Source organism: Uranotaenia lowii, chromosome 2, assembly GCF_029784155.1.
Source record: "Uranotaenia lowii strain MFRU-FL chromosome 2, ASM2978415v1, whole genome shotgun sequence".
NCBI classification, from domain to species: domain Eukaryota; kingdom Metazoa; phylum Arthropoda; class Insecta; order Diptera; family Culicidae; genus Uranotaenia; species Uranotaenia lowii.
In genome coordinates, this window is record NC_073692.1 from 111,147,678 (window position 1) to 111,173,513 (window position 25,836).

General features: G+C 37.1%; 2 protein-coding genes across 2 annotated transcripts; one reads left to right on the forward strand and one right to left on the reverse strand.

Moving 5' to 3' along the window:
- Positions 1–5,643: 5,643 nt before the first annotated feature.
- LOC129741778 (uncharacterized) lies at positions 5,644–10,818 on the reverse strand. The gene has a single exon (XM_055733563.1). It carries the CDS (start codon positions 10,816–10,818, stop codon positions 5,644–5,646), a length of 5,175 nt encoding a protein of 1,724 aa, XP_055589538.1.
- A 14,100-nt stretch (positions 10,819–24,918) lies between these two features.
- On the forward strand, positions 24,919–25,551 carry LOC129748749 (gamma-secretase subunit pen-2-like). The gene is made up of 3 exons (XM_055743481.1): positions 24,919–25,084; positions 25,153–25,257; positions 25,324–25,551. Exons 1-3 carry the CDS (start codon positions 25,024–25,026, stop codon positions 25,461–25,463), a joined length of 306 nt encoding a protein of 101 aa, XP_055599456.1. The 5' UTR covers positions 24,919–25,023; the 3' UTR covers positions 25,464–25,551.
- Positions 25,552–25,836: the final 285 nt, after the last annotated feature.

The window sequence follows — 25,836 nt, forward strand, 5'->3', positions numbered from 1 at the left end:
CCAATATACGAGCAGTTCCCCTTCGACCGATCTGAAAAGAAATCTTCACATCCTTGACGGAAGTGACGATTTCTTTTCGAAAGGCATTGAAGTCAGGAATCGTGACCGTTATTGGTGGAATCTTTTCGTTTTTAAGAGTATAAGAAGAAGAAGGTTTCTTAGTACTCTTATCAGAATTAAATATGAATATTTCCTCATCACCGATGTTATGAAGGACATCGAATGAATTGGAAATTTCAACTTTTTTGGGCGATGGACCTGAATTAGGTTCGGCAATCCGTTTTCTTCCGGCCCTTGACCCGGCCGATGACTTCCCCATGCTGGAAAGAAAAGAGAAAATATGAATAAAAGAAAATGAAAATAATTTTAGCACTGAAAAGTGCTGATTGAAATACAGGTAAGGAAAAAATAAATAATGTAAAATGTTCCTGCAGGTACACAGCAACGATACGATGCTCCGGCGTACGTGTTGACGGCTCAACGGTACAGATGGAAGTGGGCAGAAACACGGTTGTTCCGTACTGTTTTGGCCGGATTTGGCATTTTGCCATTACAGTAAAAAGCCATGGAGTGTTACGCCGCCAACAACGTGCAGGTGGTTCCCAAGGACAAGAACCCTTCCAACACGCCGAAGCTCCGCCCAATTGAGAAATACTGGGCTATTGTCAAGCGGAACCTAAAGAAGACCAAAAAAAACTGCTAAGGACGAGCAGCAGTTCAAGGCAAACTGGCTTTCTGCGGCGAAGAAGGTGGACAAGGTGGCTGTACAAAATCTGATGGCAGGGATTAAGCGTAAGGCCCGGCAATTCGGACCAAATTTTTACCGTATCACCCTTTAGGTTTTGTACAGCTGATTGAACACTATACTTGGCCGCAGCTTTCCAATTTTTCTTGAAAACCGCCATGGCCCTGTTGGCCTCACCATCCTTCTTAAAAACTCTCTTGATGATATCGTTCTATGGGGCGAAGCTGTGGGCAGTTTGGTGGGTTAATATCTTTCTCAACGAAATCTACATCGTTATCCTCAAACCATCCAAAAGTGGATTTAGCGTAGTGGGCTTTAGCGTAGACGCCAAATCCGGCCAGAACAACAATGGTGGAGTCGCATGTTTCTTATATAGTGGCAGCAACCTTTTCTGCTAACACTCCTTTTGGTATATACCGGCATTTATTGTTCCTTTCACACAAAGAAAAGTCATAGTAAAATTACTAAATCCGTGGTTTAAATGAACAACACGCAACCATATTTTTGAGTCAATAATGTTTTGTTCTTGATATTACCATGCGCATAGTAATTTTACTTTGTGTTGATTTTGGCTGCGCATAGTAATTTTGACTACGTTCGTAGTAAAATCGTCAATAAAATCATTGGTATTTTTTGCATTGTGCATGGTAACATTTAAATGTTTCATAATAAAATTGGTACGTGTTATGATATAAATAAGTATATGTTGCTTGATTTGATAGCAAAATTACCATGCGCCATGGTATAACTATATTGCAGCACGATAGGATTAATACTCTTTGTGATTTTTCGAGATCTAGAAATAATTTAGTTTGAAACAAATTACCTTTTTATTTTTCCATAATAACTAAAATGGTCCGCTAATAACTTTGATGATTAATTGTCGGGCTCTGAAAAAAAATTAAAAAAAAAACTTAATGAGCAGATCAAATTTGGTAATTGTTGTACTTACGCTGGAATCGATATGAACGTTGGCAGTCATCTTAAGACCAATGATCCAGAAAATGGGCAAGGATTCTGGAAATTGCTATCATCCCGTTAATCTTCAGCGGCTGGTTGGGAGGGAGACCCCCACGGCCAGGGAATTCGGGTTGCATCGAATGGAACACCTTAAGATTAGAAGAAAGATTTTGTTAGCATATTCTATAAGTAGTAAATTAGAAGTAACAAAAAAAAACACAATCTACTCACCTGAGGGAATGCGTTTCCCGATCCGACTATGACGCTGATTCCAATCCTCACACCAAGTGCGCCGGTCACCTGATTAGTTGAAACAGCATAACCACCTCACCGACGTTCCCGCGCAACAATTTTGTCCGCGTTCCGAGACCCCGACAGGCAGACTCGAAAAAAAAAACACTCGACCGAAGCACAAATTGCTATGAATTATAATGAGCATAGTATTTTCGACAACACAAATGACGGTGTTTCAACAATACCATGGGCATGGTAATTTCAAGAACACGAATTGTGTAATATCAAAATATCATGCGCATGGTAATTAAGCCACGAGCAAATTACTATGAGCTGTCAAAGTAAGCATAGTAAAAATACTATGTCGTAGTATTATCACCCAGATTTTTGGTAAAAAATACTAAATCATGGTCGAAAATACTAAATGATGGTTATAGTAAAATTATCATTACTCTGTATTAGAAAAACCCATGCAATTTTTTTCCGTGTTTGTAAAGAAACTCACCGACTTCAGTCCGCAGGCCAAATTTTTGCACCTCAATCGACTTCTCGTGGTCACTCACATCCTCCCCAATAGCTGCAGTGTAGAATTATGGTCCCGGAAAAGTACTGGAATCCTCTTTTAGGTAAGTTTCATCCGATGATACAGCTTCCGGGCTCTGGTTTTGGCTCGTGATTTTTGTTCAGCCGTTTGTTTGAACACTTTCTGCTTCTTGTATGTCTTCAGGTTGTTCCGCTTCTTGATCCGCTGTACCATTCCGATCGATGTCCTAGCTTTTTTCGCCAAATCCCGTATGGATATCGATCGATTCCGGTTTACGAGGTTGATTACCTTACGGTCCAGATTTGGGTCAGATGGTCCTGGTTTTCTGCCTCTTCCAGGTCAATCATCGAACGTATAGTATTCCCCGATCTTGAGGATGATGGATTTTACGCTCGCCGGATGAATGCCGAAACGTTTTGCCACTTCATTCATCGAGATGCCCTTCTCTCGCATCCAAGTGTCCAACACACGAATTTTAACTTTTTTTTAATTCGCGACATTTTGGGAGAAACGAATGTTTCAAACGTAAACAAAGCGCTGCACATAGGAGTACTCTGTGGAAAAAGTTGGCCAAAACCTGTTTTTTTCTTTAAAATGATTAAAAATCTTTTTTTCATTGTTTTCAAGTATACACAACTCATTTTTAACCAAAATTTCCAATTTCTTAATTTTGGTATTTTTTGGGTCACTCGCTGCACCCTTATAAAATGTTTGTTTTCAAGCAAATTCGAAGCAAACGAGCCGATCAACTATCAGAAATGACGAAAAATACCATTCTTAAACATACAAATCAAACGCAATTAAACACGTTTGTATAACACAAAGTAAATGCATGGTATGCTCGCTATCTGAAACAAAATTAGGGACGAAAATCGCTCAAATTTTTAGATTTCAAAATTGAAAACAGCTCGAATTCGCAAGTATGCGCAAGATTTTTCTTTTGGACATGTTTAAGGAAGTTAGAAGCATTCCTGTGATATGTGAATTTTTTCCCGGCGGAGCCCGGAAGATAAACTTCAACACTAATTTGTAAAAAAACAATATAAGTTTGTTAAAAAACATTGCACTATTTTGTTTAGCTTCTCTATTACATGTGTTTATCAAGAAATGAACGCAATTTCAACCATAATTCATTGGTCATGTTATAGCTGAAAATTTGTAGAACAAATTTTGTTAAAAGTCACATTATTCTGCGTGCTACGCAGCCTGCAATTGTACGTGTTTATACCAAATTTTGAAAGACAAAATTTATAATTGTGATACATCAATGTTTCGAGCTATGCCATTACGAACTCACTATACCGATGGTTGAAAATCGACAATAGTTATATACAACAACTATCTAACAACCGAAAAACCTAAAAATTATAGATTTTTTTTGAATTTTAATTTAGAGGTTTTGGCCAGGATTTGGGGTAAAATACTCCTGTGTGCGCTGGTTCACTCTTGACAGATCAAGATGCTACATACAGGAGAGCACAGTTCACGCGTTAGTAAGTAGAAGGCCCAAATATGTTTATAGTTAATTTTCGATACTCTCCTTATTTATTTGAAGCCGTAAAGATGGAATCAATATCGAAAGCGCGTAAGACCAAAACGAAATAGAACAGCAGTTTTCATGAACGGTTTGTTCAATCCAGATCTTTGATTTTAATGGTTTATAACATCCAAATTTTTGTCTAAGAATTCCGTATCCTCAATTATTTCGTTGTTTGATTGTTGATTCATAAAAAAAACAACTCTTCTGATCACAGAATCTCCAGTATCAGATAACTATTACAATGATTAACATACTGTCGAAGTTCTAAAATCGTTTTTATTTTGCTTTAGGTAGAAGAGTGAGAGACATTGATTGATAAATAAAACAAGTACTTTATTCGGCGTTGAATGAAGCTTTTTCTGAGTACTATGTCTTCAGGATTAAACTCCATTTGCACTGGATTCATGGATTATTCACAGTGTGCTATAATTTGAACCCTAAAATTTGAGCTATTGATTATGTGGACTGATTTGCGGTTCTTTTAAAATTTTAATTCGGATACAACAAAGTTGTTTTTATTTTTCAGATCAATTTAACTGTGATAATTTGTATCATTTTGAGAGCCCGTTTTTCTCAAAGCCATCACTCAAAATCCTTTCAAAACAGGTTATGCTATCTCAAAAATAGGTAAAAAAGTTTAAGCGTGTAAACGTTCTTCTCGATTGTCAATTTAATCTGTCACTTAGTTTTATCATGCCTACATCCACTGTTCCAATAAAGCAGTTTTTCAATTTGGTTTGAACGCTTGATTTAAAAGCGCATTAAGTGCTTTTTAAAACAGGTACCTAAGGAATAATAGAAACAGGAAAGTATGTGTTTTATTGAAGTTTTAGCAACACTCTTAAGATAATGTTTTATTCAAGTTTTAGAAAAAAAACCTTCAGGGATCAAATAAAACACAGACGCTACACTCCTAATGGGAACAAGGTGGATTTCGATCCGGATTGTCATGTGTGGACCATATCACAACGATATGTAAAAAAAATACTTTAACAAACCAACGAATTCCAAGACTTTCTTCTGATGGTGTTCGTTGATTTCGAAAATTTGACCGACTGAACCATGAAAACATCTGGGCTTCTCTTCGTCAAAAGGAGTCCCAGAGACAATACAGCATCATTAAATTTAAAACACTATTAATGAAAAGTAAGGGTTTTCAAAGATATGTTCAATGACTTTTTTTTTCAGATTATTCGAAATGCTATAGGTGCTTTTTTACATTGTATTCATCATAAATAACAATATTTTGGACATCGTCGACCTACAAATGTAGGTCACACATTTCTTGAGAACTGAGATGGACAGAAAATCAATCACAGAAACCGTTTAAATTTTTAATCAACCGTGTCACAAATCCGTCCTTCCTAGGACAAGAATCTGTACTCAAGAAAATTTTATGGTAGGTAGATGTAGATTTAGGATAAATGCACTGGTTTGGATAATGGATTTTCGGATGGTTTGGTGACGAGTAAAAAGACGCGCGTGTGATCTTAACGAGAGTTCTATTTCAACTGACTTGGTAACAAAAGTATGTGTGTAGATGGTGTGGATGTTATAGCAAATTTATAGCACAAAGTGCACTGTAAGAAATGTGGACTGTATCATCACTTTTTTATTTATTCATACTCCCCCCGTTGAGTCGTCAGAGTCAACATCAGGAAGCAGGCAAACCTTGGTTACAGCACGCTGGTATTCACCTTTGGCTGTACGAACTGTTACCACCCTGACGATGCCGTCCTTGCCAGGATGCGTTGAGATGATTCGACCTAATTTCCATTGTTGGGGTGGGATATTTTCGTCTCGTAGAAGAACCAATGCGCCTTCATGGATTTCCAACACACGGCCCTTCCATTTCTGACGTGTCTGGAGTGTATGCAAGTAGTCGGCTGACCACTTTTTCCAAAAATGGTCACGCATTATTTGAATGTGCTGCCACCTTGATAGTCTTCCAACCTTGAGATCGTCGTAACTTGGTTCCGGTAATGCCTTTGAGGATCTTCCAGTCAAAAAATGTGATGGAGTCAAAGCGCAAAAATCGTTAGGATTATCCGAATACGCTGATAACGGACGTGAGTTGAGTATTGCCTCTGCTTGGACCAGGAATGTATACATTTCTTCGTAGGTTAAACGCGTTTCGCCAACAACACGTTTCATCAGATATTTCATCGATTTTACTCCAGCCTCCCAGATGCCTCCAAAGTGAGGACTTCTTGGCGGAATAAAATGCCATGTTACGCCTTCAGAACTACAGTAGTCCTTTAATTTTCTTTGGTGGAGTTGATCTTCAAATAATTTTCGCAAGGCTGCAAGTTCGTGGTTCGCTCCCACAAACGTTGTTCCGTTATCCGAGTACATATCACACGGAAAACCACGACGACCATTAAAACGTTGAAGGGCAGCGATAAAAGTTTCCGTCCGCATATCTGTCACGAGTTCGAAATGCAGTGCCTTGGTTGTCATACATACGAATACTGCGACGTAGGAGTTGTAGTATTTCGGCTTTCGTCCTCCTTCCCTGAGAACAAACGGACCAGCAAAATCGACACCTGTACGGCTGAAAGGTGGGGCTGGCGTGACACGATAGCTTGGTAAATTGCCCATGTGTTGCTGCAGTTGTGGAGGTTTACATTTAAAACAGCGATAGCAGCTTCCAATGACTTTCTTGATGACTGCCTTAGCTTTGATTGGCCAGAAAGACTGGCGCACGAACGAGAGCAGGCCACTGTGCCCGACATGGAAGTGCTTCTCGTGCAGATGACGAACTATCATTTCCGTTATAGGATGCTTTTCTGGCATAAGGATTTGATGCTTACCGTCATAAGGAATGTCAGAATATTTCAATCTACCTCCAACTCGAATCAATCCGTCTTCGTCGATAAATGGTGCCAAACTTGAGTAGTTATTTCGTTTCATAGAACCTGATGACAATTCTTTTTTAAGATCGCCGAATGCTTGGTTCTGAACTAATCTGCAAATTATGCGGGATGCTCTGGAAAGCTCTTCTGCTGTAAGTGGTTCATAATTCTTTGTCTTGGTACATTTGTTGGCAATGAACCTTAACACGTAGCCCCATGCTCGATTTAATCGGTTAAAGTTGCTTAGACGTGACAAATCAAATGGTTGTTGCTTTGGAGCCATTACCAGCGTGTGTTTCACTTTCCGTATTTCAGGCAGACTTTCGATTGCAAGAATCTCAAATGTCGGTTCTTCAATCGATTCCATTTTGTGTAGTGCGACTGGGCCTGTCCACCACTGCTCGTTCTCTAAAAGTTGCTCTGGAAGCTCTCCACGGGATAAAGAATCCGCTGGATTGCATTGGGATCGTACATATCTCCATTCGTAATCGTGAGTAAGCTCTACGATAGTAGCCACTCGATTGCATACAAATTCATTTAACGTTAATGGACTCTTCTTCAGCCAACTCAGGACGATTTGTGAGTCTGACCAAAGCGTAATACTGTCGAATTTAATGTTGAGAGCTTCTTTCACCTTCTTAGTAAGTTGAGCCAACAAGAGGGCTCCGCAGAGTTCCAGTCGAGGGATGGTCATAGGCTTGAGTGGTGCGACACGGGATTTACTGCAGATCAAACGTACTTCGATTTCTTCATTTTCAGTTACACTTCGAACATACAGGCAGGCACCGTAAGCGAGCTTAGAGGCGTCACAATACCCGTGTAGTTCAACACTTTTCACTTTTCCAGGAATAACACATCGTTGCTTCCGAATATTTTTCACTGAACACAATTGTTGCCGGAACGATTTCCAGATTTCCAGTTGCTCTAGTGGAAGTTCATCTTCCCAATCCATTTTCAATCGCCATAGTTCTTGCATAGTAAGTTTCGCCAAAGTCACCACTGGACCCAAAAATCCCAGTGGGTCGAAGAGACGTCCAATTTCAGCCAAAACTATGCGCTTCGTCGGTTTGATGCTGCTGTCTAGCGGTGGTACGTTGAACACGAAGTAGTCTTCACTCGGATTCCATATCAGTCCAAGTGTCTTGATTGTATTGTTGATGTCCGATCCTTCAAAATCCATCTGCTTTTCTTGAAGTTCTGCGGGAATCATTTTCAAAACTTCCTCGCTGTTGGAGCAGAACTTGTGGACACCAAAACCACCTTTCTCGAGAATTTCGTTGAGCTGCTTGTACATTTCAATTACGTCAGCTATTGTTTTGCCACCCGTAATGAAATCATCTATGTAGCTGTCTTTTCGAATTACTTCCGCCGCGAGCGGGAATGTTTCAGATTCATCAGATGCCAACTGGATTAGCGACCGTGTTGCCAAATAGGGCGCACTTGAGCAACCATATGTGACCGTCGATAATTCGAAAGTAGACATTTCACCCTTCTTGTTGAGCCATAAGATACGCTGAAATCGTCTATCGTCTTCATGGATCTGAACTTGACGGTACATCTTGGGAATATCAGCTGTTAGAACTACCTGATGAATACAGAATCTTAAAATGATAGTGACTAAATCACTTTGCACCGTTGGGCCGACCAATTGGGTGTCATTCAGCGAAATGCCTGTTGACGACGCCGCCGAAGCGTCGAACACGACTCGAATCTTCGTGGTGGAACTTGATTCCTTAAAGACCGCATGGTGCGGTAGGAAGTAACATTCCTTGGGACTGTCATTAACTTCCTTCATGTGGCCGAGGGCCAGATATTCGTTCATGAAATTCTCATATTGTTCCCGCTTGGCAGGATTTCTGGAAAGACTCATTATTAGCTTGTTGAATCTTTGCTTGGCAGTTTCAAAGGAATCGCCTAGTTGATTCCTGATATCATTGAAGGGCATGCGCACGATAAAACGGCCATCAGATGAACGACGGTGCGTTTCTTCGAAATGCTTTTCTACGGCGCGTTCCACCGCAGTCATAGTAGAAGAGTTACAACAATTTTCGAGCTCCCAAAACTTCATAAGGGTTCGATTAACATCATCATGGGTGGTGTTCACTTGGCAAACACGCTTGGAGGATCGCTTATTTGTCGTCTTTGCTGAACCGCTAACAACCCAGCCGAACACAGTTTCAGCGAGAGTAGGAAGGTTGTTACCGATTTTCATTCGTCCTTTCTTCAGAACGTCATAGAAAACTTCTGCGCCGATTATCAAGTCCACCTCGCGTGGAACGTTAAAAGAAGGATCGGCGAGTTCAAAATCTCGAGGTAAATTCCATGAATTAACGTCTACTTTACCTGTAGGCAGCTCGGTGATCGAAGGGGTGATTAAAAAATCCAGATTGGCAGAATAGGCTTGATTTCGCGACGAAACTTTCGTCCGAACAGTCTTGCATGACATCGTCTTCATGCCATTCAATCCGCAGATTGTAATCGGTGGATTCAAATCGGTGGGTGTGATATTCAATTTTGCAGCTAAATTCTCGGTAATCAAATTTGCCTCGGAGCAGCAATCAAGCAAAGCTCTGCATTTGATTTTCCTGTTGCCAGCACCGGCAACCAATACTACAGCAGTCGAGAGAAAAATCTGTTCAGCAGTTGCTTGAGTTTGCGTGCAGCAATTAACGATTTGCGTGTCAGCTGTTCCATCTTGTTTCTTGTTGTATTGGTGAGTTGATGTGCTTGGATTCGGAGAGCTTTCAAATTGCGTTGTCGTAGTTTCGCTCAAATGCAAGAGAGTGTGATGTGGCTTACCACAACTTTTGCAACATTGATCAGTTTTGCATTGAGCTGTGCGGTGGCCTTTACGCAGACAATTAAAGCAAAGACCCGCCTTCTTGACTCTCTCGAATCGTTCCTTTGCTGAGAGTTTCTTAAACGAGAGACATTTATAAATGGATGACTCACCTTTACAGCAAGGACATGCTTCGCTCGTCGATTGCACAAATACTTTTGCTTGCTTGCTCCTTGATGCTGATGTGTTGGTTGGCTGTTGAGTTTGACCTTGAAGTTTCTGCAAAACTCGGCTTCGTTCCTTCAGGAATTCGACTAATTGCTGGTAGCTCGGCAATGTTCCACTTTTCATCGAAGATTCCCAAAGTTTCCTCGTTTCTCGATCCATACATTTGCCAACAACATTAATCAGCATCATTTCCGATAGTCCCTCCACAGGAAGATTCCTATTCTTCAAAGCATCGACATTTTTCGATAAAGCCTCTACTAGCTTGCGCAACTCATCACCGTTTTCTTTGGATAACTTTGGCAATTCTAATAATGCATCGATGTGGGTGTCGATGATGAGTCGTTCATCCTCATATGCGTCTTCCAGCAGACGCCATGCCGATTCGTAATCATTATTATTGATCACATCTTGATCAATTTTCCCAGCTGCACCACCGATCAAGGAATTTTTGAGGTGATACAACTTGATTGCAGGGGATTCATTCGGGTAGCGATTCATGATTGTTTGGAACATACATTTAAAAGAAAACCAATTTTCTAGCTTACCATCGAATGTAGGGAGCGGAACCTGGAGGTGAGCAATCGGATTAATTGGCTGTGGCTTGGGCTGAAATTCAAGGGCGGCAGAATTCATAACGGGAGCATTCTTCATGTCGGCTATCATCGTCTGCAATCGTACATACAGTCCGTCGTGCAAGTTCTCAAAATTAGCATATTCCGATTCCACGTCATCTTTTTCTTCTGCCGACACTTGGCCAAAAATGGCTTCATGTGTGGATTCGAAATCATCGTAGCAACGACGAACTGTTTCGAGATGCAGGTTGAGACGATGGATGTTTGGTTCTGCCTCATTTTCGATTGAATCCTGCACGCGCAGCAATTTCCGAACAATGCGATCACGGCGATCCATTAATAGCAGCAGTTGCTTCTTCATGTTTCGTTTTTCTGCGGCTTGCGCTGCCACTAACACACTGCTATTTGAATCGAACTCCACTTCTCCAAAGTTTTCTTCAGTACACTCAACCAACTGTCGTGATTGTATGTTTTCAATTACTCTCTTGGGAGTATCACTATCTTGCTTTCTCGCACTTTTTGTTTTCCTCTTTCCACTCATAGAGGTTCACTTGGAAGAGTTCCACAAAGGATATTTCCCCCACTTATGCACACATGCATCCAACACTTGTCGGATAGGTTTTTCTGTTCTTCCTTTGTGCTTTGCTTCTTCGGCCAATCGGCGACGATTCAATTGTCCATGGTCAAACGACGACAATGTTCACACACACTCATTCACTTGCATCATTCAGTAGCAACCGGCTTTTTGCGTTCTTCTTTGTTCTCGGCCAATCGGCGACAAGACAAAATTCACATATGTTTGTGTGTGTGATCGGATAGCATTGCACTACCGATTCGGTTTTCTTCGGCCAAACGGCGACTCACTAACACAACTAAACTTTGTTCGCTGCTTTGCGCAACGGTTACCGAATGATGCAAGAAATGGCGGAGCACAAATTCACACGCGGTTCAAGAACTTTTGCGACTAAAATCACCGAAAACCATCACAAAATTCGCTCGGAATTCTTCTTAAAACACGATTTATCCAAATCCGGAATCGAACGGACCAAAATTATGTAGATTTAGGATAAATGCACTGGTTTGGATAATGGATTTTCGGATGGTTTGGTGACGAGTAAAAAGACGCGCGTGTGATCTTAACGAGAGTTCTATTTCAACTGACTTGGTAACAAAAGTATGTGTGTAGATGGTGTGGATGTTATAGCAAATTTATAGCACAAAGTGCACTGTAAGAAATGTGGACTGTATCATCACTTTTTTATTTATTCAGTAGACGACAACGGCTAATCTACGCCTCGGCAAATCGAATGCTATCGATCCAACCAATATCGAAACATAAATCATAAAAATGTTCAGCCAGCAGCGCTCGTAAAAAGGCTGTTTTCACAAATCTAATTTCGTCCCGTGGCCGAAAATCTAAATGTTCGAAATTTTATGACAACAACAGCCGTTTGCTTTCTTCCCCCATTCCATCCCATCCAGAAGTGTCGTTGTACATTTTTCTGCGACTCGTTCAAAAACGGCGGTTCAAGTCTTGGGGTCCGGAGTGAATTCGATTAAAAATTTCCAAACTTCTTCGTTCGGGTATCAAAACAAAACAATCAAGTTAGATGATCAGCTGGGGGAAATGAGGGCGGTTCGGATCAAATACCATGCACCATACACGCCAACCTTAGATCATTCGCATTTATGATCTCCCCCAAATCGATCGCCGAAGCCATTGTTGTGGGCAGTTATAGCGTAAAAATCGATAAAAATGTAAAATGTCGGTACCGAAAAGTTCCAATGTTCCAATCCCCCCGAATTCAGGCTGCGTGCAGCATCATCGATTGCTTCATAATGATGACATCAAGAAATCGTTTCGATTCTCCACTCCGCGATGATGGTTCCTAACGTTCGGAAGGCCGCACAATTCGTGGACGGACGTTGTGATGTGTCCTCTAAGAGCCTCGAAAAGCAGGCAGGTTGCGCTGCGATCTGATCCCGCGCATTTCCAGCTGGGGGGAAACCACGAAATGATGATTGGAAATCTACCTTGACGTGTCCCATAAAGTCACTCCGGCTTATAATCGATGACTGACTGTGGCACGATTCTTTTTTACCATATTCGATACCCAGGCCAGCGCCCATATGGGATGATTTGAATCGGCCACACCTATGTAGCTGTTTTATGGCCGAATTTGGATTTTTGGTTCCTCAGATAGGTGTATATGTAGAAACGGATTAGGATTACGAAGATAAACAGTAACTCTTGCTTAAATATCTCGGCAAAAAATTTTCGATAAAATAACATTTCGAAGTTTGGCATTAGTGGCCCTCAGAGCCAAAGGGGTAGAAGTGAATAACAGCTTATTTCGAGAAAACACGCTTTTTAGTTGTTGTGTTTGGCCATTTTCCATACAATTTTCAAAATGTATTTTACTTTAGAACGCAAAAATATGTTGCTCTACTCGATTATCCCAACGGTAAGCCTTAAACCCTGAATTAATAGATTGAACCTGAGTCGGGATTTTATCCGTATATTCCCCCGTCTCATGTCCAATCATTATTTCTTGAATGCAGTACTCTATCGTGTAAATATTGCTGGCAGATACGTCCAGCATTGTCATAAGGCTGGCCAGGCAAAAAAATGTTCTATTAAGTGTAAAAAAAACATGTAGTATACTTAATTTTGGGATGCTGGAACCGAATTAGGCATCCATTTTTTTTTTATTTAGGGATGTCCATAAAATAGAAACCCAATTTTAAAAATTTTATTTCACGATTTAACTTTTTTATATGTTACAAGCTGACCCTGTGTGCTTTGCTACACCTTCTAAAAATCAAAATGTATGACAAAATTTCGATACAATAAGAGCTGTAACTACAAATGAAAAGTGCATTATAAAAAAGATAAAATTCAGTTAAATGCTTTTATTTAACTTGATCTGAAATTGTTTTTCAATAATTGTTAAATCTGATACTATGAACTGGTTTTTATTTGCCTCTCTCCCCTGCAATGTGGGTAGAGTCCACAAACTGCCATATAAACATTTTTCGTGACCAAATAACATCAAGATAAGTTTTCGAGTTATACACACCTTCCTTCTTCCGGTTTCACCTCTGAAAGAAGGAGGGATCTCACTGGAAGAAGAAAAGGATTTTTAATAACCATGGAATTATTTCTCGTACCTAATACCCTTCCCTGTTAAACATGGTTCAAATTATTTGATGACCTCTTGAATTATGCTGAACAAACGTATAGCATCTCTCTCCTCTTTCCTATCCGGAGAGGGGTACCAAATCATCATTTCTTGTATCAAAATACTTTCCCCTATTTGTAATTATCTGCGGGATTAGCACTCGAGTTATGAAAAAAAAATTGTATGCGAGCTCCCCTTCCCCATTTCTGACTCTCCAGTCTAAGGAGAAAGAAGCCTTAAAAAATCATAGATAAAAATTTCTACTACTAAATTTGAATAAAATGTTCTCAAGTCATCCAACAAATATTGTATGAATACTTTCTCCTCCATGCTCTCTTCCCATTGGAGAGAGGTAGGGGTCTCGAATCGTATTCTAATAATCCCATCACAAATTTAGTTTCGTTTGTTCGACTTGTTCTCGGGTAATGCATAAAATTGTATAGGAGACTCCCTTCCCTTTTCTCATTCCCTCAGTGGAAAGAGGGATGGGCCTTTTTATCTTCCCAATTGAAAAAGGACAGAGCAATATTTATCATATGGTCATTTCTCGTTTCTCTTCCTTTCTATATCCACACTCAAAGGGGTGAGGATCTCAAATCATCCTTAAAATATTTTTCCTATCCATATCCCCTATTTTTTACTGTTGTCCTTCCTTCCAGAAAGGGGGAGGGTTCTCAAAATATTGAGGAACCTTCCACGGCCTTCAATGTTTTCACCTGTCAATTTTTTCGTAAATCGATTAGTTTCTGAATATATAGCGAATAGATAAACAGACAGAATTATCACGAAGTTCAAGGACGACCCCTTGATTTCAACTAAGTTTGCTTTTATAAGCCTTTTTTTTAAATAAAAAATAATCTTCTTCTCTTCTTAATTTTTTTTTCATAAGAAATCTAGAGTTTGTTTTGATTAGGTCGTATGAGCCACTTAACGAGTTTCGAGGAAATCGCGAGGAAAGTTTCACAACACCTTTTTAATTCTAGTATGAAAAGTATTGTTGAGAATTGCCTGAAAACTTGTTTACCAATCGTAAATTGGATAAAGATTATGCCTATGTATTCGATATGGGCAATTTTGTTGTTACAAGTCAACACAACCTTTTGCATTGATGCTTTGGTGCAAACGTCGTTTTGCTAAATTTTGAATTCAATCTTCAAAAATGATTTAATTTGCCCAAAACTTCGCAATTCCGTTTGCTCTTGCTCTAACAAGTTTGAACTTGCTCTAATAAGTTGTCATCCTAGAAGGTTGAAAACCATCAAGGAAGGCAATCACCATAGAGACGTTCGTTGCTGATAGCCTGCGACCTTCTTTACCACATCATGTTTTGCGGGAATGTTTCAAATACAGAAGCGTCGTTGTCATGCATAATTGTTTATATGATTTGGTTGAAGAAGGAAAAATTGACTGCTTCGATTTTTTGGCTCTGAATGCAGTAAAGCATGACTAATCAAATAATGATTGATTTTCGGAACATTTCTGCGACGGACTGTCCTTCGGCGAAATGTTTCTATGAGACAGGACACTATTAGCTACCACCTGTGTCTCTGTTGATCCAGCAAGTACAACGTAAACGTGTCCAAGGCTAATAAATTGTTCAGGAAGATACTTCCTGTTGTAGTCGAAAAATATATGAACGTATCGGCTTGTAAAAATTAACACATATCTCACTTACCTAACTTCTTCTTCTCCTTCTTCTTCTTACACCAACATGGCCAAAACTTGTATGCATCCTGGAAAATGAAAAACTTGCGTTCCTCATTTTTCTTGTCAACATAGTCTCTGATACATAGAACATGCATTGCAGAAACTACTACGGTCAGGCCAACCATGTGATGAAAACGCAAAGGATACAGGAACGAGGGAGGGATGAAGCGTGGAGATCCCTGCCAAACGCTTCTTATAATTAAATAAGTAATAAAGTGCAAATGTATTTGTAAAATTGAAATAAGAAAAATAAAATGGATTGGTCTCAACCGAAACTTCCAAAGTTAGACGCCAATTCAAACAGGAAATCACATTTTTTACGTTTTTACTAAAAATCTTTATCAGTTCTTCTCAGGTCCTAGTCAAAATTTCATTACTTTCACTGAACCTTTATTTTCCAGATTCTTCTTACATATTATCAATCATAGCAAGCCACGAAAATCTCACATGTTACAACCAGAAAAAAATTTAGCTCTGGGTGTTGGGGCAAATTTATGGACACTTAACTTATCACTGACTTGTAACAAGTCTTGTCGAAGAAACTATTTGCAACACATTTCCGTCACTTTCAGATGCCACGATTCCTCCTTTTCAAACACTTTTTGGAGGGTTGGCCGTTAACGTGACACAGGCGCGGTCCTATGGGAGGGGTGATCGGGGTGATTACCCCCCCCCCCCCCCCAAGCGGCAAAAAAACCGTTCCAAATACCCGCAAAGCTTGAATTCCTATAAAAAGTTGGAACTTTTCTTAGTAGATGTGCTTTCCAATTTTAAAAATTTTCCACTCCGTGGGGGTGTTTATTCTACAAAAAAGTTAATTTATCACTTAAAAGGCTCAATATTGAAAAAGTCGGTCCACCAAACTCAAGCAGCTGTAATTTAGAATTCCCTGGACTGAATTATACCAAATAACTTTTGTTGATAAGTTACTCAACAAAAGTGTGTTGTTGAGTGTTGATTTGGAATTTGCTATTAATAAAATGTAGGGACAACTTTTTTTTTTAAATTGTCATTAATTTCCCTCATATGCCTCAATTAACACGAGCAAATCGCAACAAATTTTAGTATTAGCTTCAAATTCAGAGCTTCTGAATTCTTGATTTTGTTTTGAATATAAATAAAATGAAAAATTTGGAAAAGTCATATAGGGGGATGAAAGTGGTTATAACACTGAAATACTTGAAATATTTGTTCTGCTTTCATCATACATTTATTTCCATCAATTGCAAAATAAATAAAAAATCAGATTCTGAATCACAGTAAAGATTTTCTTTCTCGAGAATTTATCACCTTCAATTAATCCACCATTCAAATATGAATTATAAACTTAAAATTGATTACCTATATTATGAAATTCAGAAACAAAAATTTAAATTTTAGATCTGATTTTATTTGATTCTGTTTGAAATGTATCACATCAAACATTCATATTATGGATGACTGTGAAAATATACATCTACTGCCAAACAGAAATCGAATATAAAATATTCATAGTAAGAGTTTAAATTTGAAAAAAATCCTTTCAAGAGATTTCAGCAACAATAAATCGAAGGAAGAGATTACGTTTTATGACTTTTGCGTTTCCTATGAGTTTTAAGTGCCAAAAAGGAACAAAAAAGTATTTATACCAGCTGTTTCAGGAATTGGTGTTGGAGATAGAGATTCAAATTCATCTCTAGAACCCAAAATCTGCTTTCAAAACACAAGAAAACAAAGTTCACATTTTCCGAAGTGCAAAGAATTTGAAAACTGATTTCAACTTATTTAGGAGCTCTAAATGCAAATTTGTATTATTTTATCAGCCCCTTTTTCCGGTATAAATTTTGAAAATACAAGGCTCATTGAAGAAATTTGTGCACTTTTTAGCACAAGTGATTATCTAGATTATCTAGACGAAATCTGTACTGTTTTTTCCGGAAATTTGTTACTTTTTAGCATTCTTCCCTCTGACCTGCATTGTTGAATGAATAAAGGATAATGAAAAGATTTAACAAATTTTTTTTGTTCAGGTTAGTTACTTCATCAATTATCATTGATCGATTTCACTCTGAACTGCTAAGTTTTAAAATTACTCAATGCCAGAAAATAAGAAGGGAAAAAAACAGACAAAAAAATCAAGTTTGAGACGCAAAAAGCTTCCAAAATCGGTTGGCCACGGTTTTTATTTTTCCCTTGTGAATTAAAACTATCCCCTTATCATTCCACTATTTTTTCGGCAACAAGGCATTCTAACATGCAAAACAGTCAGAAGATCTTTTCGTGATTTTTAACCAATCCTGGGTTTCTAGATCTACAGCAAGTTATGTCACCGATACTGCTTTCAGCACATCTACACAATAATATTGAAATTTTAATTTAAAATTTAGCATAAGGTTTGATATTCTTAATCTGAAAGCTTGGCTATTTCAATTGCAAATGATTGAGACTGTTCACTAAAGAAAAGTATTAACATTCAGAATTAACCCTTCATTTCATAATTTTCTTTATAATTCAAAATTATTTAAAAAATTGGTAATTATGTGAAGGTGAACAAAGATTAATCACTTTTCTTTGTAATTTATTTGTTGTAATACAATTAAAATTGAAAATTTTGAATGAAAACTTTAAATTCAAGAGCAAATCAAATAAAATTCGGTTCCAGAATTTAGAAACTGATTTTGATAATCGGTTTTTTCTACTTAATTTATATTTGAAGTGTTGATTTTATATATTGTGTTTCCAAATTTGAAAATTATAATACTAAATTTCCAAATCACGATTCATTAATGTTTTTATGTTATTCATTAGTTATGTTTGTTAATTTGTTTATCGGGCCTAACGGTGAAAAGTAAAATACTTCCGAAAAATTATAAAATACCAGATCGCTAATATTTAGAAGCTCAGTAAAAAAATGAAGATAACTTGAATTTTTTGTACGTGTTCATCTCTCAACAACGTGTGTACTATTTTCATTGAAAAATTACATTTATAACGAGAAATTTTTAAAAGAGCCTTTAAAGTGACAATTCTAAAATACCAGCTATACCTACAAATAAAAAAAAATTCAAAATTTATTCGCACTGGTTATTATTGATTCGCTGGTTGTTTTATAAAGGGATAAGCCCCCCCCCCTCCGCAACCCCTCCCTTCTCCTTTCGCTCACTCGAATGATTTTTTTTCACCCGATATTAACGTTCCTTTATATTGACTGATTTTAGAAAATTGGAAAATCACTCCCCCCAAGAGCCGACTCTAGGACCGCCCCTGACGTGACAGAAGAATCTTGACCGAATTCGAGCAAAACAACATGTAAAAAAAGACTTGATTAAACAACGGCTGATAGAACTTTTTAAATTTGCTTTCTTAAGAAGCGTAAATAACCGAAACAGATAACACTTTTAGAAGAAATAGTTTGTATCTTCATCAGCATAAAAAACACCCAAGCTTTCCGAAATTTTTCAACTCCGATCACCAGCAGCCATCAGCCGGAACATCCCATTTTTCTGAGAAGTAACTCTAAATGAAATTACTTATAAATTTTATTGAAAAAATAACCCCTGGCCTTCCAGTACACGGTGTGCCAAAATACGTTATTAAAAAGAAAAAATGACCACCAAAACGGCACTCGCCATTCGAAAGATATAAAGTGGTATGAATAAGGTTTAGCAAATGCTTCGATAGCTTTTACTTAGCTCGAAATCAATCAAAGCAAAAGTCCAAAGCATTTGCTTAGTTTGGTATGAATAAACATTTGCTTAGCGGATGTGTACTAAAGTCTTAGAACATAGCTTTTGCTTCGAAAAATAGAGCTATCCAACCAGCAGAATCTGAAGTTTTCTAAAGTAAAATGAAAGAAGGCGATCAGAAAATTGAAAAGTACGGCTAAAGTAGCCTTGAAGTCGACGAAGCGGTTGGTGGGTGTAAGAACGACCGGAATTTTTTTGGTAAATGCGTGCTCGTATGTCGATGTTTAAAGAAAATTAATATTTATCATAAGCTCTTCCACATGTATTCGGATCGGGATAATCCGATGTATAAAAAAATAGCAATAGGCGCGTATTTTAATTTAGATTTTTTTTTAAATCTTAGGATTATAACAAAATTATATAAAAATGATAGATCTGTATAATATTTTAAATTATTACAATTTATTTCTTACTTTGAGCCAATTGGGACTTCTTCCACTATAGCCGGATTTTTTTTTAATTTGAAATATTTACTAATTGATTTGTTTATTGTCATCTTAGACGAATGATTTCATACAACGACCGGAATATGAAAAAAGTTGGGTTATCACTTCGAATTTTCTTTATCCATGTTGAAAATGCCTTTTTGAATTGTTTTGAAATGAAATATTGCTAATTTGATAAATTCATGACGTTATTAAAGAATTTTTTATTGGAAAAGTCTGCTACCGAGCATGCTTAGAAAATAAAGCAATTGCTAGGAGATTTGTCGAGCAATTGCTTCAGATTTGAGCTTTATTCATACCAAACTAGCTTGTTCTAAAAGTAAAAGCTCCTGACTGAGAAAACAGCTGTCAAAAAAACTTTATTCATAACAACCGAAGCAATTGCTTTAAGCGACTGCTCGACTGCTCGATTTAGTTCAGCAAAAGCAATTACTAGGTTTTTTTCATACCACCCATAGTATTCAGGCATCCATCCTGAAAATTTGGAAATGTTTCATCGGGCTTTTTTGAAATTAGAGCGATTTTAAATTTTTAAGTCTATTTGCATTCGATTCCCAATGGGGTTTTTTGACCTAATGTTCTATGACCATCGATTTTTCTGACTACATATTTACGACAATCATCAGTTCAATGACTTTATAGAAAATTTCATGCCCGACAAATTTGTTGAAGACTGGAATAAGATTAGAGTTGATCCTGAAAAACCGGTAATCACTCCAATGATAAACCGCAGTGGTGGTTGCACTTCTTCGTCGTTTAACTTTGATTTTTGTCACTTAAATTTAATTAAAACAAAACTTTTGCGGACGAAGAAAAAAACACGTTCGGCTCGCACAAGGCAACGCCTACTTTCCTAGCTAACACATATCTCACTTACCTAACAAAATTTTAAGCCACTCATTCTTCTAATTTTGTTGAAGTTAATTAATGACTAAATGAATTCCTGTTTTTATTGAACAAAGAATACATTTTTTACAATCGTTTGCAGCTTAAAACTCAATTCTGTTTATGATGATTCATACGACCTAATCAAAATAAACTCTAGAAATATTACTTCATTTCTCATAGATTTGTTGCTTTGCGAATGTGTTTCTTTTGTTCAAGAGGACAGAAGGAGAGATGAGGGCATAATGAGCACTCCTTTTTTCTACATAAGTACGTATTTTCTTAAACAAATTTTCATAAGGACTTGTTTCGTACTACCCATAGTATTAATTTTTCACCAAAAAAGAAATATCCATTTCATCTTTACAGAAATATTGAATAATAACCATCTAGGTTCTCAAGTGACGAAAATATTATAATTTTTGAGCACCGCCAAATAAGCTTTTATGACCTTTAAATCATCTTGATCTGAAATGTACGCACTGCAACATGATCTACACATTGTTTCTCAATTTTCAACATCATAAAATTTTTGATTTTTCACTTTAATCAATTTTAAAACGCGTTTTTACTTTAATTTGTTCACTAGAGGCGAACAGAGCACTATCAATGAAGGCATAATGAGCATTTTCTGCCGCGGAATCTAGCAGCGAATTCAACTCGATGAAGTCAATTGAATAATAGAGCTACAGCTTGGCTTGTTTCGTCTGTCGATTTGGCCTATTGGTGAGGTGTCGGAGAAGTAATCAGTAGACTCGAGTTCGATTCCTGTTCGAGGGGATTTTTTATTGCACATACCATTTATGCTTGATTTTTTTTATTGTTACATTATACAGCTAATAGCATCAAAGCATCATCCGTCAAACAAAACACCAGAAACATAATGTATGAGCATGTGTTAATTCTTTGAATTCTACAAACAGACCTAGATTATTTTGTTATTGCTTTGTTTGATGAATCTAAGCCTCACCGGTTAGTGCAATCATGATCATGAATGATAAATGAAAAAAAAAAATCACCTCGACCAGGAATCGAACTCGAGCCTACTGATTACCTTTCCGACATCTAACCAATAGGCCAAATCGTCAGACGATATAAGTTAAGCTGTAGCTCTATTACTCAGTTGATTTCATCGAGTCGAATTCGCTGCTAGAATCCCCGGCGGAAAATACTCATTATGCCTTCATTAATGGTGCTCATACTGCCTCGGGGGGTTTCTCATTCGAGCTGCTAAATACATTCGATGTTATAGCAGTTGTAGCTAAAGAGGATTTTGAAATAGTGCCTTTTTTCCAAAAAATATCAAAAATTTGGAAAATCAAATTTCATGATATTGCGCCAAAATTTGAGATTTGGAGATTTTAGAAAGAAAAAAATCTAAAAATACTATGAAATGATAAACTCAAAAACAAAATTTTGACTGATGGCCAGCAATTTTCCACTGTGCAGTGGTTCAAAATGGAAAAAATGGCAAAGATTCTTTTACTAGTTATTCGGGGATTTCACCCTCTCTCTTTGGGTGGGGGTTGGCAGGGATGGGGATGCGTATAGGGTTGTTGAAATGTTGCTTGTAATTTGGTATCCTGAATTTGAATCGGTTGTCGTATTTGGTTGAAACCTATCATTAATAACTGATGTTCAAATAAAAACCACTGTGAAATACAAAATCTCATTTTGAATCAATTTAAGCAAGGATTCGCAAGCCCCATGTTCAATCATCTCCATATCATCCGTCATCTCCTCAATTTCCTTTTTTATATAATTTAAAAGAAACGAAATTTCAGTTAACTAGTATCACTGAGGGGCGTTTCTGAGTTTCTTTTATATTGGGATGAATAAAATCCCGTTAAAAAAACCAAAAAAAAAAAGTTTTAAAGATTTGAAGAAGAGCTATTAAAGATTCTAATTTATTCAACAACTTCGCTGAAGACTTCGAAACCTATATTCCGTGTGGTTTCGATTTCTTATAATATTTGGTAACAATTTCAATTTCAATTGTCAAAAAAATATAAAACATGAAAACTTCAGTACTTGTTTATCTAACAACTCGAAATTAATCGCGTTCATCGAAAAAAATTACTCTAGAACCCTAAATTTCATGCTTTTTTCCTTAACAGTAATTTTAAGTTGGAAATTATTTTTCATGTGCAGAAATATACTTTTCTTGTGCAGATATTTTTTTATTTGAGACCTTGAAAGTTTACTCTTGACTTTAAAAAAAAAATTCATAATAAAAACGTGTTGGACAAAGTTTACAAAAAATCACACTAATACACACAAATACACTGACATCTTCTGTACTCGCCGAGCTGATTCGATAGGTACCATAAAGGTATATCTAAGACCCATAATTAATGATCTCCCAAATTGACTGATAACTATACCTTTCTGAAAGAAAGGCAAAAAACGTGTTACCATCCCAACCCATCTCAAAGCGACAAAAATTTCGAATTTTACTCCTAAAAATCACCTATAAGAGAAGACCAAAGAAATTTAGGAGTAAAAATAATATGCGAAATAACTTGAAAATGTGTTAATACGACGAGATCTCCGGGAAAATTTTTGAGCAAAAATCAAATACGAAAAATCAGTGGAATCTTTGGAATGTTTAATAATTAGACTGAATTGTGGTCCTAAAAATAATAAAAAATTCTTAAAAGAAGGACAATTTTTAAACAAATTTCTCCGATATTGAACAAAAATGACAAAGTGGAGAAAATGATAAAATGCCAAAAATAATAAAATGGTTGAATAGGCAAAAACGCAGCGAAAAAGATTTTAGGACAAAGGAATTTTCCTTTGTTTAGTCGCCAAACAAAGGAAAATTCCTCTGATTCTGGGACAAATAAAAAATCCTTTATTTCTAATCTGTTTTCCTTTATTTCAAAGAATTTTTCACCTTTGAAATTAAAACAAATTCTTTGATTCAAAGTATTTTTTAAGTACATTGTTTCAAATAAAAAAGGAGTTTGTTTCAATAGAATATTTTTTTGAATCAAAATCAAATTTTGTTTGGTTCAAACACCAAGATTTCTCTGAGTGTACAAACATTAAACTAACAAATATAAAAATATTTTAAACGGCTTAGTGACAAAAACGATAAGCTTTTGTCAATTTTGTCGTCTTTGTTATTTTTGTCTTTTTCATCAATTTTTTTCACTTTGGTAATTGTTTTGCCATTTTCGTCCATTTTGTCAGATTTGTTATTTTTAACCGCCCCATTCATCTAAAGGAAATCTAACTAAAATATAATTTACCTGTTTTAATTTAAAAGTAGGTTTTGAGAATTATGTTCGTCAAGTTATGTCGTGAGACAGAATGCTATGAAAATAAAATAAAACTTAAAAAAAATATATTTTCCGATTTTAAAGTTCGCTAAAACAATTATTTTTTAATTGTGTATGAAGTCTGTGACAATTCAAATTCTCGTCAAGTCGCACACTGGGGGAGGAAGACTGAAATTTGCTGCATCGTTTTCTGCATCGTTTTTTTATTGTTCGGCAAAAAGCCAGCAATTGTTGAAAAGATTTATAATCGTTCAAATTTTAACATTAGATGATCAGTTTCGTGTAGTGAGTCATGTAACTCAGTTGTTTAGGTGCTAAATTTAGATTTAGCTATATTTTTAGAACAACCATTAATCAAGCCATTTTTATTTATCAGCTTCAAAACTTTGACGAAATTTGAGCGACATAATACGCCTGATCATGCAGGAATTTGCCAGAGCAAAACAAAACCTAATTAAATCATTGTTTTATGCAAAACAAGTGCTTTTCAGCATGAAAAAAGTTTTATTAAAAATTACTAAATAAGAAAGTAAAATTTTGAACCTTCGCACTGGTCGGTAGATTGATGAGAGAAATTTGACGTTTGAATTTTTTTTTTTTTTTATTCAGTCTTCCTCCCCAGGGATGCCAGGTGTTGAGGAGTAAAAATCTGGGCAATTTTGAAAAAAAGTCTGTGTTTGTCTGTGCACAGGGAAGATCACAAATTTGGTACTAAACAAGACATTTGACGGTACATGTGACCGGGGGGGGGGTGTTATTGTCCTGTGGTATTCAGGTTATTTTCGAGCTGAGGACACTGTTTCCTACCACGTACCATGTTGATCGTATTTAAAAAAAAGAAGTGGTAATAAATGCTTGGTGAAATACCAATGAATACAAGCGAGATTTCAGTCTAATCTGGCACTTACGGATCAAATCCGATGCATAAATATTGGTTTCATCACTCAACTTTGAAAATCTGTAAAATCTGGGCATTCTCAGCAAAAATCTGGGCAAAATCTGTGTCTGACCAATATCTGGACCAAGGGTCAAAAGTCTTGGTTTTACAGACAAATCTGGGCACCTGGCAACCCAGTTCCTCCCCCAGGTCGCACATATTGTGTGCTCAATTGAAGATGGCGACACACGCAACGTTACATTTTCGTATAATCATCAAAGACTCAAACCTTATTCGCAAACAAAATTGTTGAAACGTTTGATAACGCCTTCAAATGTAACTGTTGTGGGTGTTTGTTTTGATTTCGTTCAAGGAATATTTCACGACTTCCCTGAATCCTCAATTTTTATTAGAAATCTCTTAATATTTGAAAAGTAATTTGCTCGATAAGTTTAACATGGACCTTAGCAGAGCTCCCAACGACCAAAAACTGTATCTTTGCAAATGGTACTTCAAAGGTAAGCCCTCTATTTGGTTGCCCTCAACGAAAAACAAAACATTCCGGATTCTAAATTTCGTCCTCTAGTCGGATTTGCACTACTCCCCTTCGTGTGGGCCATCAATACCTGCTGGTTTTTCAATGAGGCCTTTCGGAAGCCGGCCTATGACGAGCAGAAGGAGATCAAGAAATGTAAGTTGAAAAATACTCCATCACTCAATTGCGGTATGACTAATATCTTTGTTTCATTCCTGACAGATGTGATAATGTCCGGTATCGGATCGCTTATGTGGCTGGTGGTCATCCTCAGCTGGGTAACGACGTTCCAGCTGAAGCGAGCCGATTGGGGTGACTTTGCCGATAGTATTAGTTTTATCATTCCTTTGGGGCGGGCTTAAGCTAACCGTGGCCGAACCATTAATTAAGATTTTCATTTATAAATAAAGTTTACAAGGACAATTGTCTTAGATCTATTGCCATCTATAATTTTTTTTGTGGTTATTCAATATTTCCTTGATCTTAGAAAGGTTGACTTTCCTGAGATGCAGATTAAAATATGAAGGATCAATATCACAGCTTAAACTTAAACTTGAGTGTATCATTTTTTTTTTTTTTCTTAACATGAATTCAAAATGTTATAAAAACATTCAAAATATTGTTTATCACAACATATGTAAAGTTCACACATGCTCAATCGAATCAGAGTTCAACTAACGAACACGATCTAAAGGAATGTAACCTAACAGGCGCACGTGTTTTCTAACTCATCGG

What these genes read in the sequence shown, in the direction of transcription:
- LOC129748749 (XM_055743481.1), top strand. Translation starts at nt 25,024, where the DNA reads ATGGACCTTAGCAGAGCTCCCAACGACCAAAAACTGTATCTTTGCAAA. An exon ending in TTGCAAATGGTACTTCAAAG is followed by an intron (nt 25,085 to 25,152) that starts GTAAGCCCTCTA and finishes TTCGTCCTCTAG; the next exon opens with TCGGATTTGCACTACTCCCC. An exon ending in GCAGAAGGAGATCAAGAAAT is followed by an intron (nt 25,258 to 25,323) that starts GTAAGTTGAAAA and finishes CATTCCTGACAG; the next exon opens with ATGTGATAATGTCCGGTATC.
- LOC129741778 (XM_055733563.1), bottom strand. Translation starts at nt 10,818, where the DNA reads ATGAAGAAGCAACTGCTGCTATTAATGGATCGCCGTGATCGCATTGTT.